Source organism: Zootoca vivipara, chromosome 5 (assembly GCF_963506605.1).
Source record: "Zootoca vivipara chromosome 5, rZooViv1.1, whole genome shotgun sequence".
Taxonomy (NCBI): domain Eukaryota; kingdom Metazoa; phylum Chordata; class Lepidosauria; order Squamata; family Lacertidae; genus Zootoca; species Zootoca vivipara.
This window is the reverse complement of record NC_083280.1, coordinates 41,617,882-41,637,170: the sequence shown is the minus strand read 5'-3', so window position 1 is coordinate 41,637,170 and position 19,289 is coordinate 41,617,882. Positions and strand designations below refer to the sequence as shown.

The following is a 19,289-nucleotide window of genomic DNA, read 5'->3' as shown; positions in this document are numbered from 1 at the left end:
ACCTCCCAGAGCCAAAACACATGATGTCACGGATGTGCCGGCCAATGAGAGGCGGGCCGGCTGCAAACGTTCTTGGGAGATGTAGTTCACGGTTTGCGATGCAATGCCGCGTTGCACCAGAGGCGCAGAGCTGAGCACTTTCTTCCTCTTGCCTTCAGTGCTACCGTAGGTCTGCATTTACTGTACCGTACTCTTGCTTTGCTAGGACCTGGGAGGCCAGGGTTCAAATTCCCACTCATCCATGAAGCTCACTTGGCTGGCCTTAAGTCACTTCACTTGCTGTGAAGATAAAATAAGGAAAACCATGTACAGTACACCACATTGAGCGCCTTGAAGGAAAGGGAGGCAAGAAATGTAAATAAAATGGTAAACTGTATGAGATGCCCTGGCAGAAATGTATGAATAACCCTGCACCCTGAAGCAGTTAGCTAGGATGGAACCTAAACACTTAGTCTTTCAAAAGAAAAAATGTGAAAGAGAAGAATATGAACAAATGGTTCAGGAGACAAAGCCTGTGTATGCACCACACATTTAAAGCACATTGGGACCCAGGTGGCGCTGTAGTTAAACCACTGAGCCTAGGGCTTGCTGATCAGAAGGTCAGCGGTTCGAATCCCTGTGACGGAATGAGCTCCCGTTGCTTGGTCCCAGCTCCTGCCAACCTAGCAGTTCGAAAGCACGTCAAAATGCAAGTAGATAAATAGGAACCGCTACAGCGGGAAGGTAAACGGCGTTTCCATGTGCTGCTCTGGTTTGCCAGAAGCGGCTTTGTCATGCTGGCCACATGACCTGGAAGCTATACGCCGGCTCCCTCGGCCAATAATGCGAGATGAGCGCGCAACCCCAGAGTTGGTCACGACTGGACCTAATGGTCAGGGGTCCCTTTACCTTTACTTACTCCAAAGAATCCCGGGGACTGTAGTTTGCTAAGGGTGCTGGGAATTGTAGCTCTGTGAGGGGTAAATGACAGTTCTCAGGATTCATTATTCAACATTTCCAGAAAAACTTGCCCAATGGATTCATATAGGCAATACCAAATTGTGGCAGTTGTTACTAGTCAAGGTGGTGGTTTATATCACAAATTAACCCTTTTTTGGGGGGGGTGTCCATTTGAATTTTGGAGAATGTTATAGCCAGTGCTACTAATTAGAGTGGTAAGTGGGCTCCTCCAGATGACTATAGAGCATTTATTCTTATTTGCTTGCATAAAAGCTTATGCGGAGGTTAGATTATGCTCTCTCTTTATTAATGCCTTGTTCTGATTTGTTGGTGGGGAGGTTATATGACAATAAACATTCATCCTGATTTGCTTGTGGGTTGTAAATGTGTCTTCCTGTTAAACATTCATTCATTCCATACATGTACTTCCCTGTCACTTTCCTAACCACAAAGTGGCTTTGTTGCACATTTTAATTGCACAAACTTAGGTTTTTGGTATGTGCTTCAGTCCTTCCCACAAAATATTGACAGTTTGGAGGGGACCTTTGTCAGTCCTGTTTACCAAAGGTGTGGCTTGATATTCCTGCAACAAAATGCCATCTAAAGTTACTCCTAAAACAGCAAGTGAAAGGCAAGGGACAAAGCGTTGGTGGGATCTAGGGTAAATATAATTTTAAAAATGGAAACCAAAGAAGCATATGGATTAAGCCTCTTGAAATATAATCAAGGGCAGCCTTATCCCTTTGACAAGAGACTACTGCATGGTGACTGTATTCATGGTGGCTGCAAGTTAACATTGTTTATCATGTTGATCCTTCCAGTCATGTGGAAAGTTTTTACACCTGTGCCAACTATTCTTGGATGTCAGGCTGAAGCATGGAAACTTTCTATGCAATTCTGAGAATCTATGTGATAAACTGCATTAGACTGTAAGGCCCGAGTGAAGAGAGTAAGTGTTATCTCACAGATCTGTTTTTTCCTGCTGCTGCTAATCAATACAATGCATATAATGCTTGACTTTATGCTGTCTGTGATATGGCTGGCATCTGATCCATGTCATGCTTCTAAAGACATAGCCCAGATGGATGGGGTATCATCATCATCATCATCATCATCATCATGAAATAGAAAGTGGTCAGGTGAAATTGTATGCTTGTTGTAATAACTGCTCACATTTTGCATTGAGAGCACTGTTGCGGCATATTTGGGAAACTCTGCATCCATAGAAATTTCATTTTAATTAACTAATTATACCATGTATCTCAGCATTAACTTATGAGAGGAATGTTCTTATTTGGGAGCTTTTAAAATTTATTTTTCAAGTGCCATCCAAAATGACAAACTTAGCCAAACTTAGCTTTGGTTCATTCAGACCATTCCTGTACTGAATTCCTCATTGAGCTGTGTATAGTGTGTAAAAAATATACCGTATATAAAGTGCAGATACAGAGATAGTCAGTGCAGGCAGCTAGAAAACGATATTGTTGATATTCCCAAACTGGCGAGTAATACCTCTCAAAGCCAAGACAATTGCCACACAATACATAAATACATGCATGCATGCATGCAAAGCTTATTTTTACTCTAGGCATTCTTTCAAAATGCTGGTTGTCAAAATTATAACCCCATAAGTCTCCCATCATGCTCATCAGGTATATCTGGATTGATATATACATATAAGTTATGCAGCAGTATGCTGATTTCAAAACAGTTTTAGAGGTCTTTGGCATTCGTTATAATCCCATATTCAAAGGCACCTTAAAGTCTTCTTTAGGCATAGTAAAACTCCTTGGAAATGTGTGGAATTAAAAAATAACAACACAAGCCCACTGACTTTGTTTGTGTTAACAGGATGAGAAAGTGCAAGGCTTCCTGTTATGCATGTGTGACAGCTGTAGATAAGTGGGGAGGCCCAAACAGGAAATCCGTCTTGCTTCTGCAGCATGACTTGTCTGAAGCTCAGGAACCATCTTAGATTGAAGTATCAATGGCATGATGTGCTGCTGCTGCTGCTGATCGAAACATGGGAGACATAGTGAAGAAGAACTTGGAGGAGGAATCTCTGTTGCCTTTGGAAAATGAGTGTTCCAGGAACATGGGAGAGCTTGTGGAGGTCTCCATCAGTGAAAGGGTTAAGTTTGATGACACAGGCCTATCCATGGTGCTGCAGAACGGCTTGGAGAACCTCCGACTGGAAAACTCCCTCACAGATGTTACCCTGTGTGTGGGCAACATGAAATTCTCATGCCACCGCGTGGTTCTAGCAGCGGCAAGCAATTATTTTAGGTAAGGGAGATATTTCAAATTAAGTCTTTTTCTCTCTCCTCTCATTTGGATGTTCAATTGCAACCAGAAATAGTTAAGCAGGTAAGATGGGAAAGTGACATTTCCCGAGCACTTGATTTGAAACCTACCCCAACAGTCTATGAGCTACCAATAATGTCTATATTTGGTGGCATGTCAGAAGAAGTGTATAGCCAAACAGGGTGATAATTACAGCATCCAGAATATTAATTGAGAATGCTAAGTATGTGGGATAGAAAATTTTTGAATATAGGAACAGACATGCAATCAATTACAGTTCCCCCTGTTCCCCCCCCACTCTATAACAATCCCAACCAATTACTATTGGTAATAATAAAATAAAATATTAATTCAACAGCTGCCCATTAAAAAGTGTTGTTCCGCAGGTTCCTGGGTGTTTTAGGTAGTAGGTATGTTATCATTAATGTAGTTGAATGTGTGGAAGCTAAATGATCCTTTCCCCACAAAACCTGTTTCCATGAGGAGGGCAACATATGGCAAAAGCAATCAATGAGGGGAAAGGAGTGTGCTTCCTATTTTTCTTGGACTTCTAAAATTAAAAAAGCGATTTGAGAAATGGGAAAAACACATGGAAGGAAGACACTGAACTCCAGCAAGGTCACCTTCTGTAGCGTATGCTAGAAAATGGTGTTCCTTCTGGAAACACTGAGAAAATAGGCCAAATAAATAGTGAGAAACAAAATACTCCACTATCATGTTACTAATTACACTGGAAAATAAAGAAAATTTTTGATCAGTCCCTGTCAGTGAGAATCATTGTGACATGGGGATAGATTTTATTATTATTTTTAATGGTAAAAGGAACATTATTAACTTTTGATACCAAAAGTTACTCAGTCAGGTCAAGGTGTGACATTTATCCTAGATGGTAGAACGAAAAAAAGGGGGGATGCTTGGCTTATTTAATTCCAAATGTAATTGGGGCCATTTTAGGCACTTATTGCTGGCCTCCGTATTTCTACTCATCATAATGCATTTTTAAAGTAGCTAACATAGGACTTTATCCACTTTTCAAAATGTATATTAATTGGAAACATAAATATTTCGGCTAGCAGGATTAATTAATTCACAGAAAACTATCCCTTGCACTGTCACAGAAAACTAACAAAATTATTTTGACACAAGATCTTGCCTTTCTTTTGGCATAAGAGAATGAAGCAGGTATTTTGGATCTGAGGTGTCTTACAACCGTAATTCAAATCTACTAGTCTCATTTTAATGTCTCATTTTTGGTTACTGTTTTGTGGGGAAGGGGTGAAGCAATACTCAGAAATATTAAATGGCTAAGCTTTCAATCCTGTGCATGCTTGGGAGGAGTATCATTTAATTCAACAAGAGTTCCAAGTGAATGTGGATAGGCTCAGTCTGTAAATTAAATGGTGTAGCTATCTATACTGGTCTTCTGACAGGTGAGTATTTGCCATTCAGATTTAGCTACTCATAGTTTATAACAACTCCATTCAGATTTAAATGCTGCATACAAATACATATTTACATCAGATTTTTTGGAAAAACCACATAAAGTTCTCCACCAGATAATTCCATGGACTATCCCATGTGATTAGCACAACTATTTATCTTTGGGGAGATAGGACTTCTGATGATTTTTTAAGCCAAGAACATGTAGTGGTACCTCTACTTACAAATAACTCTACTTACGAATGTTTCTATTTACGAACGGAGCTCCGTCCGCCATCTTGGATGCGGTTTAGATAGGATTTTTTCGACTTACGAATTTTTAGATGGGGTTGCTTCGACTTACGAATTTTTTCTCCCAATGCATTCCTGTGGGATTTGACTTACAATTTTTTTCGACTTACGAATGTGCGTTCGGAACATATTAAATTCGTAAGTCGAGGTACCACTGTATATGTTGTTTTGTTGGAATGTGACTTTATTTCTTAGAGTGATCCCTCTCCTTGAGAACAAGGCACAATAGCTTTGGTTCAGCTTTATGCCGAAAAAGGGTTGCCTATGTGAACTTTACTTGGGGCTCCTTTCCGACTGCTTAGCCTTTAAAAAGCCCAAATGTTTCTATCTTCAAAGAAGGGAAGCAAGATTAATAATAACATGCTCTAAGCCAACAAGTTACACTGAAAAAAACAATTCCAATCGGACAATTGACCAATAAGTCCTTGAAGCACACAATTATTTGATACAGCAATATTTGAGTGTTAGATGTGAGAAAACAAATGTCAAGAGAGTGACCAAAAACTCTAGGATTCTGAAATGCTAAAACACAGATACCGTATGTAGACCTAGTGTAGCAGAGTGATTAAGAACATACATTAGAAGCTGGGAGGTTTCCAGTTTAAATCTCAGCTCAGCCTTGAACTTCACTGGGTAGCTCCAGACAAGCCACTGTTCCTCACCCTTAACTCTTATCTGTATTAGGAGGAGAAATACTACTACTACTACTACTACTACTACTACTAATAATAATACAAAGTTATTGTAAGGCTATATCAGGGCAAGATGTGGTGGCTCAATTATTTCTTGATGAGACTGATCATTTAGATCCTTTTCAAATTGGCTTCCGTCCCAGATTTGGGACAGACATTCCCTTGCTCATTCTGGTGGGTGACTTACACTCTGAGATAGACAAGGGAGCGTAATCCCACTGATTTGTCCTCTCAGTGGTTTTCAATACCATTTATGGTACTCTGGTACCCTTCTGAACTATCTGACTATATTGTGGTGCAAATTCTCATCTTTCTGAAAGACTTCCTAGGAGGACGTTCTGAGAAACTGCTGATCCACCCTGAACAATGGTTTATGGCAGGCTTCCCCAAACTCGGTCCTCCAGATGTTTTAAGACTACAATTCCCATCATCCCTGACCACTGGTCCTGCTAGCTAGGGATCATGGGAGTTGTAGGCCAAAAACATCTGGAGGGCCGAGTTTGAGGAAGCCTGGTTTATGGGGCACTGAATGGGTTCATCTGGTCCCTTGTGCTGTTTAACATCCCCATGAAACCACTGGATGACGCCCTCCATACATTTCAGTTGAGGTGTCATCTGTCACAGTCCGGTCGGCAGGCGGTTGAAGCCCTGACTGAGGACGTCAGGACCAGAGGCAAGATGGTGACGTAGAAGCAGGAACAGGTGCAGGGCTGAGGGTCCATCAGCAGGCAGTCACAGGGTCAAGGAGCAAGGCAGAGGCGAAGGTCTGGGAGTCAAGGAGCAAGGCGTTGGCAAGGCAAAGGTCCAAGGGTTGAGGATCAAGGCATCGGCAAGGCAAGGGTCCAAGGGTTGAGGATCAAGGCGTCCGCAAGGCAAGGGTCCAAGGAGCGAGAGGCCAGAGGCAACCAGGCAGGGATAGCGTTGCTGTGGCAAAGAGCTGAAGGGAAATGCTGAGCTTTTATCCCTCCCAGCTCCTGCCACCAGGTGCAGTGAGTTATCAAGTGGCCTCACCTGGGTGACCACTCCTTGCCTCTCCAGCACAAGCTGAGGCAGGCCCCAGTCCTGCAAAGCACTACAGGCCCCAGAGCCTGACTCCTGCCCATACTCCTGACATCATCAATATGCTGAAAATACCTAGCTGTTCTGTCTTTCATTTCCATCTTTTTATCCTAGGGAGGCTGTGGAGTGGTATTGGTTCTTTTTAAAACATTTATTAGCCACTCATCTCTCAGAGATGGTTCAGCAACATCTGGAGGGCTACAGGCTACCTGTCCCTCCTATAACATGCTCTATATGTCTCTGAAACTTCATCAGAAACAAAATACAGATGCCAAGGTGTTAATGGAGGCTCAAAGGAAAGATAATCTATTCCAGCATCATGCCATATTTATTGATTACAAATTTGTTTCTGGTGTCAATTCAAAGTACAGTATTGATTTTTACAGCCCCAATGGCTTAGAAGGAGAACTGTGCTATCCCATGTGTACTTGCCTCTGGTCAATATGTGAGACTCTGATTTGTGCCTTCTTGCCATCTGAAGTATGACAGCTGAGCACCGAAAAGAGGTTCTTCTTTGTCATGGCACCAGCATGAGATCTACACAGTTCCACCTCTGCTTGGCTTTTAGCTTCTGGAATAAAAACACATTTATTCCATACTCATTAGCTGATTAGACACTGCATTTTATTTATTTATTTTAATTTTTCAAATCTGCATTTTAATAAGGCACTATAGCCCAATACAGTATGTATACAAAAATATCAAAAACAAATTAATAGCATGCATTAAAAACAATCTTTTTAAATGATAATGTTCAGACTTATAAGATGCATTTTAATGTGTACTGAGATTGCCATGTGTATTATCGATCAGTTTGATGGTTTTAAAGGATTACTCTTATGGTTTTGTAGTTACAGTAAATTATTTATTATTGCTCTGGTCTGATATATATTGTTAGCAACTTTCAATATTTTAAAATAGAAAAATAGCATAAACATGAAGTGACTGGGGAAGTATTAGTATTCTTGTTTCCAGAGTGTATTTCAGAAAGACTGGTCTTCTAAGAAATTACCTATTTTCCCCTTCAGGGCAATGTTTTGCAACGACTTGAAAGAAAAGTATGAAGAAAAAATAGTAATTAAGGGAGTTGATGCTGAAACAATGCAGATTCTTTTGGATTACACTTACACAAGCAAAGTGCTGATCACTAAGGAAAATGTCCAGAAAGTCCTGGAAGCCGCTAGTCTTTTTCAGGTTAGTGAAGTAAAATATTTACAGCACATAGAAACCAAACCAAATTCACGTGAGTACTAGTTTTAGCCCATTGTTTAGTGTGAAAATGGCTAATTAACTGCTGTTGCATTAGTCTTTGGGCAACATGAATTTTACTTTGAAACAATATTTTGCTTTGGGGTTTCATTGGCTGTTCTATTTAATGACGAGATCTAATGTTCAGCCTAAGTTCACAAGGAGAACAAGGCTTGCTGTGTGAATCAAAATGTGCTTACTCAGAAGTAAGTCCAAGATCAATTCCCAATTAAGCGTGCAAAGCACCGCAGTCTTAAACTGTTTTTTTGCTGTTTAAGGGCTGGCTCTGCCTGCCTGCTTTACCCAGTTCCTGTTCCTCCTCCTTTGGCGATCACTCGTAGCCGAGTAAGATTGTCTTCCATAAACACGGTTTTAACAGTGAGTCTGTAAGTGACTGTGGAGGCCAATTCTGGATCCACATGTGGGGACATGTGGGGACATAGGTTTCCGGATGGGAGTAGATGGTGAGGGTTTGCCAAGCGTGCCTTCCTCTTAGCAAGTTTCTCCCTTGCGTCCTGAGTTCGAGCATCTTCAGAGCCCATGACACCTTTGGTAAAGGCTGTTCTCCAGTTGGATTATTGTCTTCCAAAGCAACTACTCTATTCCGAACTTAAATAATGGAAAGCATACCCAGCTCCACCCCACCCCCACCCCTAGAGTTGTCAGGAAGGCTGCCTGCTTGCCTATGACAGGACCAACTAGAGTGCTGTCCTTGTGTCCATCCCTAGTTCTGCTACTTTGATAATGCTGCTCCTACCCTTAACTAACCATGATGGCTGTGTTCTGCCTCCACAGTGAGAGGCAATATAAACCATAATGGACCAGTTTGCTCATCCCTACACCTACTCCACTTTAATGGGACTGGCATAATGAGGACGACCTAAAATATCTCAAAGTAGCAAGCAAGCTTTTTAATTTTTCAGCTTGATCACAACAATAATAAAAAATGCTGAAGCACATGAATTATTTTTAAACAGACCAGCTTTCCTTCCAGTTTTTGTCCCATTAACTTGTAGTTCCAGCCCTGCATGGCTCCACTCCATGTGTGGCAGATAAAGCTGGCTGTAAATACGATACAAAGGGGAAGTTTATCAAATGGAATAAGTACATCTAATTTTGATTTGAGAGCTTCGTTTCTTTAAATGTTTGCCCACATGTATATTTAAAAAACAGGAACCAGTGGTTTATAGGCCAGGTCTGTTATGATAAGTAGCCTAAATGTGTCAACAGGACACGGTTCTCAGCACAAAACTCTGCTGTAAACATTTCTTTAAAATACACCATCACCATTAAAAATGGTGTTTCAGATTTTTCACTTCCCTCTTTTCCTTTTAACTACTTTTTTCAAAAGTCATGCACTACTTTGTACTCCATCAACTCTAAGGTTAGGTGCAGATTTTTAAAAAAGTTATAGAGAAAACTCCTGAACTATTGATATCTGGAAGCACCCTGGGTGCTCAGCCTTTCCTTGAGATTTTAGCTGGGCTTTTGGTATGTATAGTGGTACATGCCACTCCCAATCTCTGAGCAGTGCAAGATTCCAGGGAGTTCCAGATCAGATGTACTACCCAGGGCCTATGTTTCCTTTTTTATCCAGGGTTAACCAAAGGCAGCATTCTTTCCTGAGTAACAATGAAAACAAATTCACAGTAAATGGAAGTTTGAGATGGGTGCAATTAGAACTAGTAATCTCTCAAACTCATTTCCACCCAGCCAATGTGATCTGCCCTTCACCCCCTTTCAACATTTGATCCAGACCATGTGCATGGTATGTTGATGTGAAAACATCTTACACCACCACCATCATTTTATGTGGATGCTGCTTTTCCATAGTTAAAACCATGCTCAAGGCAGCTTACAACATAAAAATATTTACTTAGTTACAAACATAGCCAACAATAAATAAGCACATCAAAAAGTACACAACCAAATTGAACAATCTGCATATAAACCATAAGATCTAAAAATAAAGACACACACACACACACCAACTTCCTAAACAATATGGCCAGGTAGAAAAAGGCCAGCAGTGCAGGGAGCAAGTCTTCCAGGACTCACAGTCAAGATCGGGCACCCCCAAACTCGGCCCTCCAGCTGTTTTGGGACTACAACTCCCATCATCCCTAGTTAACAGGACCAATGGTCAGGGATGATGAGTTTGGGGATGCCTGGTCAAGATGGTGTCTGGACACTTCAGGAGCCTCACCTTTTGTACAGCCTCTTACACTCTCCAAATGATTGTGCAAATAGGCCCTGTGACATCAGTTTTGCCTACCTGACACTATTTTCGCACTTGTCACAGAATTCCTTTCTCCCCTGGAATCCCCACTTACCACATCCTAGCATTTTGAAGGTTTATTATATTGATGAGCAGCATTAAGCTCAATGAAGCATAAGAAGCCCCTTGCTGGGTCAGACCAAAGGCCCATCTAGTCCAGCATCCTGTTCCCACAGTGACCAATCGGATGCCTATGGGGAGACTGCAAGCTGAGTGCAACTGCACTCTCCCCACTTTAGGTTCCCAGAAACTGGCATTCAGAGGCAAATTGCCTTCACTAAGAATGCATACTAAACATGGCATTTGCACATTTTACATCAGGGACATTGCTTCCTCACATTCTTAAGATTTGTTAACAGCAGTACTATAAAATAAACGAACAAGCACAGGAGGACCTGTCTGCATACCGGTAGTAACTTAATGTGCTTCTTTTCCTGCTTGTAGTTTTTGCGAATGGTAGAAGCTTGCTCCAATTTTCTCAACGAAGCTCTTCATCCAGAAAACTGTGTTGGGATTCTGAGACTGGCTGATGCTCATTCACTTGATAAACTGAAGCAGCAGGTCAAGAGGTATATTATCCAGAATTTTTCCCAAGTACTGAATTACGACGAGTTCTTAGAACTGCCTGTGGATGTCCTATATAGTATGCTAAAGAGTGATGAACTCTATGTCACTGACGAAGCTCAAGTGTTTGAGATGGTTATAAACTGGGTGCATTACAAAATAGCAGACAGGCTTCCTCTCCTGCCTTACATCCTTGAGGGTGTCAGACTACCCCTTCTGGACCCTTGGTATTTTGTAGAGACTGTAGAAGCTGAGCCACTGATCCGACAGTGCCCCGATGTCTTTCCTTTGCTTCAAGAAGCCAGAATGTACCATCTATCAGGGAACGAGGTGAGTTAAATGTTGATCGTATTAAGAAAGAGTTCAGACTAGTGATTCAATGAGCTGCTTGAACTATCTATAGATACTCTGCAATGAGCTTTCTGTGGTGTTCCTGCTTGTGGCAGTGCCATCCTGCTTTTGGAAAGGCTAACTTCCTAACATCCATCTCTATGGAAACATTTTCAAGAAGGTAGCCATGCTAATCTCTTATAGTTTTGTGGCACCATAAAGACTAACAGATATACAGTGGTTCAATTACTTACATATTTTGCCCCCGTAACCATGAACATACATACACTGCTGACTACCAACAATGCTTTCTGCCTCTGGTGAAGTCCATGACGGCTTTTGCCCTAATAAATGAGACTTTGAGGTGGTGCTACAAGATTCCCCCACCTGTGACTATTTTTCAGGTATGAGTGTCAATGTATGGGAGTTGGACAGCTGCCATACTTTCCCTTTGAACACCTTATCAGTATATATTTGGAAAGAGGAAGAAGCCTAAAGTTTGTAATGCAGATTCTCAAGCTATTGTTGTGGAAGGTTACGTAGGTTCAGGGTGCTTTATGGTGGGAGTTGGACTGTATATACAGTGGTACCTCGGGTTACAGACTCTTCAGGTTACAGACTCTTCAGGTTACAGACGTTTCAGGTTACAGACGCTTCAGGTTACAGACGCTTCAGGTTACAGACGCTTCAGGTTACAGATGCTTCAGGTTACAGACTCCGCTAACCCAGAAATAGTATCTTGGGTTAAGAACTTTGCTTCGGGATGAGAACAGAAATTGCGCCGCGGCGGCAGCAGGAGGCCCCATTAGCTAAAGTGGTGGTTAAGAAAAGTTTCAGGTTAAGAACAGACCTCCGGAACGAATTAAGTTCTTAACCTGAGGTACCACTGTATTGAATATTATTTCAAGGAAGAAAGAAGTCTGCATAAAAAGGAAGAGAAATTCACACCCCTTTATACTCATATAGTAAATAAGTAAATAAATAATTACTAGTTTTATATTACGCTGATACTGATAATTTTATTGATCTAGTATTAGTAACAACTTATACTAGGAGTGGTGAACCTGTCGCCTGTCAGATGTTGTTCTGACTACAATCTCCATCATCCTTGACCATTGGCCACGTCGTTTGGTGCTGATGGGAGCTGAAGTCCAACAACTTCTGGAAGGCCGCAGGTTCCTGACCTCAGTCACCAGTTCAGGTCCTCAACGGCCTCATAAGCAAAGAAGAAATAGAGTTGGGTGGCAGCAGCATATCAATGGTATTTCACAGCACATATTTGAATAACTTCCCTCCAGTGGTATCACATAGAAGTTATAAAGCAGGGAGGACGGGATGAGGAGGCCTGTGGAACACCATAGCCACCCTGGGCTCTTTTGGGAGAAAGGTTGGGATATAAATTGAATAGGTAGAGCAAGGCGAAATGCAGAGCAATAGTTTCCCAGCATAACTTTCAGAAAAAAGATCTTCCATGTAAGACTAGAGCTATCAAAATGGTGGTTATCCAACTTCCAGTATGAATGCCATCGAGAGGTCCAGGAGAATTAACAGGGTTGCACTTCCCCTGTTATTCCCTCAGCACAAGGTGAGACAATCAAGGCCATTTCAGTGGCAATTCAGACCTGATGCCAGATTGAAATGGGTCTAAATTAGGAGCAGCCCTCTAGACCAGGGGTCCTCAACCTGCGGCCCACGGGCTGGAAGCGGCCCACAGAGGCTGTTTAACCAGCCCACGAGCCGTCCCCGAACCGAGCCACCTGCTCAACAAGTCCCCACTAAACCGACATAGGGACTCTCTTCCACAGCTCCGGAAAGCGCTTCTTTGCATGCCTAGACGCCAGAAATCGCTTCTGTGCATGCCCAGACACCGAAAATCGCTTCTGTGCAGGTGCGATTTTCGGCGTCTGGGCATGAGCAGAAGCGATTTCCAGCGCCGCAGACATGCACAGACGCAATTTCCGGTGTCACGCTGCACCAGCCCGGCCCACAGAGGATCTCCGCAGGAGTGATCTAGCCCATGCCTGGTAAGCCTTGCCACCCCCTGCTCTAGACTTTGATGGACTTCAGCTCCAGTCTACACGGCCAATTTTCAGGGTTTGTTGGTGCTGGAGAGTCATATTTTCTCCATCCCTGGTATAAATAGTCAGTATTATATTGAAGCTGTATGGCCACAATTTGCTCAATTGTTAGGGGAAAAGGTGGGGTTTTTAATGTTAGACTATTTATTTCATGAATTTCATAGAGCTAGGCATGTGTGTCTTATGAAGAATGAGTATTTTTAAATAGGTAACAACCATGCATTAAATGCATGCAAATAACTCTTAAAATCATGCCTTCTAGATCTTTTGGAATAATCCGTGAAATGTTTATTACAATATATTGTATACACTAGTGCAGTGGTCCTCAACTCCCGGGCCACGGACCGGTACCGGTCCGTGGATCAATTGGTACCGGTCCGCCCAAGGAACATTTAAATACAATTAAATTAAAATTATTAAATCAAAACAATCTAAATAAAATATAAACAATCAACGCCCCCCCCTTTAGCGGGCTGCGGTAAAATTATCAAACATCGACTGGTCCACGGCGATAAAAAGGTTGGGGAGCACTGCACTAGTACACTGATCGGGATGAGTTTTGTAACCTACAGTTATAAGAGTTTTATTGTATGCTGTTTTTCTAATCCAAAAATAAAATAAAATAATGAACACATCTTGCATTTGGAAGGTGGGTAGACACTCTTGAAAGTGTCTGGAGCTTGATATGTCCCTAGGAGAATTATTTACTGGGAGTGAAGGGGGGGCTTTTGTTAAAATGTTTAAAGATAAAGATCTCTTCAGCTCTTTGCTTTCATTTAGATCATTTCTGAAAGAACAAAGCCGAGAATGCACGAATTCCAGTCAGAGGTCTTCTTGATCATAGGTGGCTGCACAAAGGATGAAAAGTTCGTAGCTGAAGTCACCTGCCTTGATCCTCTGAGGCGCAGTCGTTTGGAGGTGGCAAAACTGCCAAACACGGAACAAGAAACCGAGTGTGAGAATAAAAAATGGGTGGAGTTTGCTTGTGCCACATTAAAAAATGAAGTTTACATATCAGGTAAGGAAGATCATAATGCCCATGAAGGGGGGGGGATAGTTACAGCATGAGACTCTTAATCTCAGGGTTATGGGCTTTAGCTCCAAAGATTCTATCTTTGGATGGGACAAAAGATTCCTGCAGGAGGTTGGACTAGAACTAGATAATCCTTGCGATCCCTTCCAACTTTACAATTCTATGATTCTATGACCTGAGACTATTAAACATTAGGTTTAAGTAACGACGTTCATAAGGGACGCAGGTGGCGCCGTGGGTTAAACCACTGAGCCTAGGGCTTGCCGATCAGAAGGTCAGCGGTTCGAATCCACGCAATGGGGTGAGTTCCTGTTGTTTGGTCCCTGCTCCTGCCAACCTAGCAGTTTGAAAGCACGAAGTGCAAGTAGATAAATAGGTACCGCTCTGGCGGGAAGGTAAACCGCGTTTCCGTGTGCTGCTCTGGTCCGCCATGTACGCCGGCTCCCTTGGCCAGTAAAGTGAGATGAGTGCCGCAACCCCAGAGTCGTCTGTGACTGGACCTAATGGTCAGGAGTCTCTTTACCTTTTAACAATGTTCATAATTCTTTCAGGAGTTGGACTGTTGCCAGACTATAAGTTTTATGGTGAAATTGCAGTTATCCTACAATGCTTTTGTTGTGGAACTTTTACCCTCATTTTTTAAAAAAAGAATTGAGCTCGCTCTTGGGAAATATTGCTATATATATTTAGAAATCAAAAATCAAGGAACAAATTCTGGAAGTTTGGTTCTAATTTGGTATATTACATTCATCGCAGGAGGGAAAGAAACGCAACACGAAGTTTGGAAATATAATTCATCCATCAACAAATGGATCCAAATTGAATATTTGAACGTTGGAAGATGGAGACACAAAATGGCTGTATTGGGTGGCAAAGTGTATGTCATTGGTGGTTACGACGGTATACAAAGAATCAACAGTGTGGAGACATATGATTCTTTTCACAACTGTTGGTCAGAGGTAAGGTACAGATGTGCTTTTGGTAGTGATGAAACAGGAAACAGACTAAAACAACGACTTTCTACTCTCAGATGTTGGATAATAGGCAAATGGTGTTTTCACACCAAAAATGTTTTGTTTTGTTTTTGGCATTTCCTGCATCTATAATCCAAATGTAAGATTATCTAGAAGATAAATTTAGAATGGCATTTTCTTTTTACCCAATCAACCATCATACATGGATGCACATTATGCAAAACAAAGGTGGCAATTCTAGACATTTACCTGGAAGTAAGTCCCTTTGAATGCCATAGGCATCTTAAACCAAATGGTGTCAGTCATACACTCTTCGTGACTTGCACCCAACTCATTTCTCTCCACTTTACTTTTTTTTTTTAAAAAAAAGAGAATTAATATACATAACGCATGGAGTCCTGATGAACCTTCAGCACATCCCTCAATTCTGTTGTTCTGCATTATTATAGGCAGCTCCTCTCATGGTCAACGTCAGTTCATTTGGGGCCGCCAGTTACAAGAAGAAGCTCTATGTGATTGGGGGAGGACCCAATGGGAAGCTGGCCACGGACAAAACACAATGTTATGACCCAGCAACAAACAGCTGGACCTTAAAATCACCCATGCCTGTTGAGGCAAAATGTGTCAATGCCACCAGTTTCCATGACCACATCTATGTTGTTGGTAGGTACAGCTGAAATGCTTTTTCTAGAATTCCAGTTGAAGGACAAGAAGGCAATTTAGTCAAACTCCGGTCCCTCTGCATTGTTGAATAGCCACTTGGGGGAATGGGAATAGTTTTGAATTCCATGCCAAGATATTTTTAATTGGGTTGTGCATGCACACAAAGAGGTGCAAATTGGGGGATGGGTTTTAATGGTTTTGACTGACTGGTTGGCATTCATCTGTCTCAGTAGACAATGGAAAAAGCACCTTTGGTGGTGAAGTCAAACGGTTGGAGAGTTACAGCACTGGTAGGAGAGGATATATTAATTGCAATTTATCCCTGTGGGAGCCCACATGTGTGGGTTGAAAGCATAGGAGTTAGGCTATAAAATCTTGTTTGACCACGTCCAGCTAACAAAAGTAAACTGGCTTCCCCTTTCTACCCACTTAACAAAGAACCAGGCAACAAATGGGGAAGTAAGTTTAAAAATAAGATTTTCTTTCTTTATAATCATGCATTGTTTCACAGCTACAGTAGCAGTCAAAAACTATGCAGGCAAAATACTTATATTCATAGGTTTCTATTTCGTGTCTCTCAGTGTGAGGAGACAGCCTCCAGTTCAACAGAAAGCTGAAATGCATTGCAAGATCCCCAGTGCCCTTTTGATGTTTCATACTGATATGCTGTGCCATGGTTGGGGGGGGGGTCACAGTTCCCATTGATGAAAACAACCAGCCTGGTGGCTTTTAGATGTCTTTGGCTACAATTCCCAGCAGCCTCAGTGAGCATGGGCTTCTGGAAAACGTAGTCCAAACCAACTGGAAGGCACCCACCCGGTTGATGAAGGCTAGTTGATGAAGTAAAGTCTTTGGCTGGCTGTCTTTTCGGAATGAGTGTCCTGTCCTCTCTTTGTCTTGTGGGTTGAGGAAACCTGACACTAACATTTGGGCCAGAAGCCTAGAACGCATTTAAAAAAAGAAACAAATTTGCCAGAAGGAATCATTTGCTCTCTTCCCACTTCAGGTGGAGCTATGAGGGCAGTCTATTCTTACAGCCCACTCACAGACGCCTGGTGCCTGGCGACCCAGTTAAGCCACGAACGAGCAAGTTGTGGGATTGCTCCTTGCAACAACAAGCTGTTCATCACCGGAGGGCGAGACGAGAAGAACGACGTCATTGCCACTGTGCTGTGTTGGGATGCTGAGACCCAGAAACTGACGGAAGAATGTGTCCTCCCCCGCGGAGTCTCCCATCACGGAAGTGTCACTCTCCGGAAGTCCTACACATATATCCGTAAGGTAGTGCCTGGAGCAGTCTCAGTCTGACTTTGCAGGGGTAATCGGGAGAAGGAAAGAAGAAGTTGTTGTCATGAAATACCTCATTTCCCCCAGGTTTTTATATAGGATGATCAGGATGAAACCACTAGGCTGTCACAGTCTTTTCAAGAAACGTGTATTTTTGCTCAGTTTCCTGCTGTATAGCATGTGCCTTAAATTAACGTCATATCCAGAAGGACCGGGCTATTTGTGGACTTGTAGGCCAATGAAACATTCAACGATATGAGATCCCCCTATAATTAGCAATGCTGAGCTCTGTGAGTTGCAGTTACTATTATTAATATTTTTGTAGGTGCCACTTTGGATATTATTATTTTATTTTTCTAAAAAATCTGATTACTTGCATCAAAAGATGGAATTGAAATGTTTTAAATAAATAAAGTAAATACTCTGACCTGAAGTCATTTTTTGCTACGTTGCAGGCAGCCTGAATATTTGCAATCGTTGTTGGCATAAGCCATAAGCAATGTATAGCTTCCATTTATTTGCCAAACCCTTCCTCCTCACCTTTCTCTTTCTAGAAACAAAACAAAGTACTGTACTTCATTTAATCCATTGCTTTTGGATTACTCTTTCCTTGCATTCATGTACTGTACAATCGGAATTTCTTTGGCCCAGTAGGTGGTGCTGCTACACTATTTTTTAAAAACAAATATTAATTTCTGGGAACAAAGCTACAAAACAATCCCTTGAATAATGAAAAAAATGCTTGATGTTGCAACACGATTTCCAGGAAAATTCTATGTTATGATTTTAAAGAATAAGCTAAACATGGGTATTAATTTCTCATAATCTAATTATACATCTCTTGCCTTAAACTGAGTCAGATGTAGTATTATCTGCAATGACTGGTAGTAGCTCTCCAGGGTTTCAGCCAAGAGTCCTTCCCAGCCCTACCTGGAGATGCCGGGGCTTGAACCCGGGACCTTCTGCATGCAAAGCAAACACTACCACTGAGCTATGAGGTGTGTGCACCTTACACACCATAGGGGCTCTTTTTAATATTGTTGCATACCACTCCCAATCTCTGAGCAGTGTAAGATCCCAGGGATTCCAGGCATTTACCCAGAGCCCATATTTCCTTTTGTTTACATATATATACAACCTGAGCCTACAATGGAGGGGTTCACATCTTTACCACCCTAAAAGGGTCATCTCTCCCATAGCCAAAACCAGAGGTTCAAACACAAAGCAGCCATCATGCTCTCACTCTCTCTCCAGCTTGCCACTTTTAAAACCTTTCCCCCTCTAGGTTACACCACAGCCAACCCTAAAAGACTCTTAATTCAAACCCTTGCTTTGTCTTTTAACTAACTCTGAGTTGACAGAGGGCCCCTTACATTTGTCGTATGACACAGAGCCCCCTCTCTTTGCCTTTGCTAATGGTTCAGCAGCTTCCTTTTATTCTCCCAATGGCTCATCTCCCAGGCGATTTCCTCAACAGGAAATGGGCCTGGCTTATATTTTAACATTTCCTGAATCCAGGGATTCAGTGGCATCCAGAAACTCGTAACAATATATATGCCCCATGATCCTCATACCAAGTGCATTTGTGAAGCTTCTGTTTCTGGCAGCATGTGATGCTTAACAACATGTCGTGCAGGCTTCTGGGTGGCATTTACAGTAGACTTTAAATTTAGTAAAGGGCAGACGTGCAAAGATGCTCTAAGATGGCTACTGCTCAGGACCACAGAATTTATCTCCAACACCACAAAAACCTTTCCCATTTCAGCAGGAGACAGACTGATCTCTCTGAAGGCTTTTTGTGCTGGGTGTGGGAACAGCACATTTGTCCCTGTGACAGCTTTAAAAATATATGCAAGCGGAGGAGAACTCGGTTCTTTCTCAAGCAGCTAAAAATACATAGGTGTGAAGTTCAGATTGACTCATGTGTTTGGTACTCAGGAACCATATGAAAGTGCCTTGTTTGAAGCAATCCTAATCTAAACGGTACCTGGTTGCATCCTAACTCGTACTTAAATTGCTAACATGGATTGCCTTTTAAGTCAATTACAGTTGGAGGAAATTGCTACAGTCAAAATGACATCCCTCCAACCTCCATTAGTATTCATTACA

General features: G+C 42.0%; 1 protein-coding gene across 1 annotated transcript; it reads left to right on the top strand.

Annotated features, from left to right (window-relative positions):
* Positions 1 to 2,892: 2,892 nt before the first annotated feature.
* On the top strand, positions 2,893 to 17,594 carry KLHL6 (kelch like family member 6). Its single transcript, XM_035133223.2, has 7 exons — positions 2,893 to 3,225; positions 7,754 to 7,919; positions 10,696 to 11,145; positions 14,004 to 14,241; positions 15,013 to 15,215; positions 15,680 to 15,893; positions 16,900 to 17,594. Exons 1-7 carry the CDS (start codon positions 2,963 to 2,965, stop codon positions 17,199 to 17,201), a joined length of 1,836 nt encoding a protein of 611 aa, XP_034989114.1. The 5' UTR covers positions 2,893 to 2,962; the 3' UTR covers positions 17,202 to 17,594.
* The last annotated feature ends 1,695 nt before the right edge of the window (positions 17,595 to 19,289 follow it).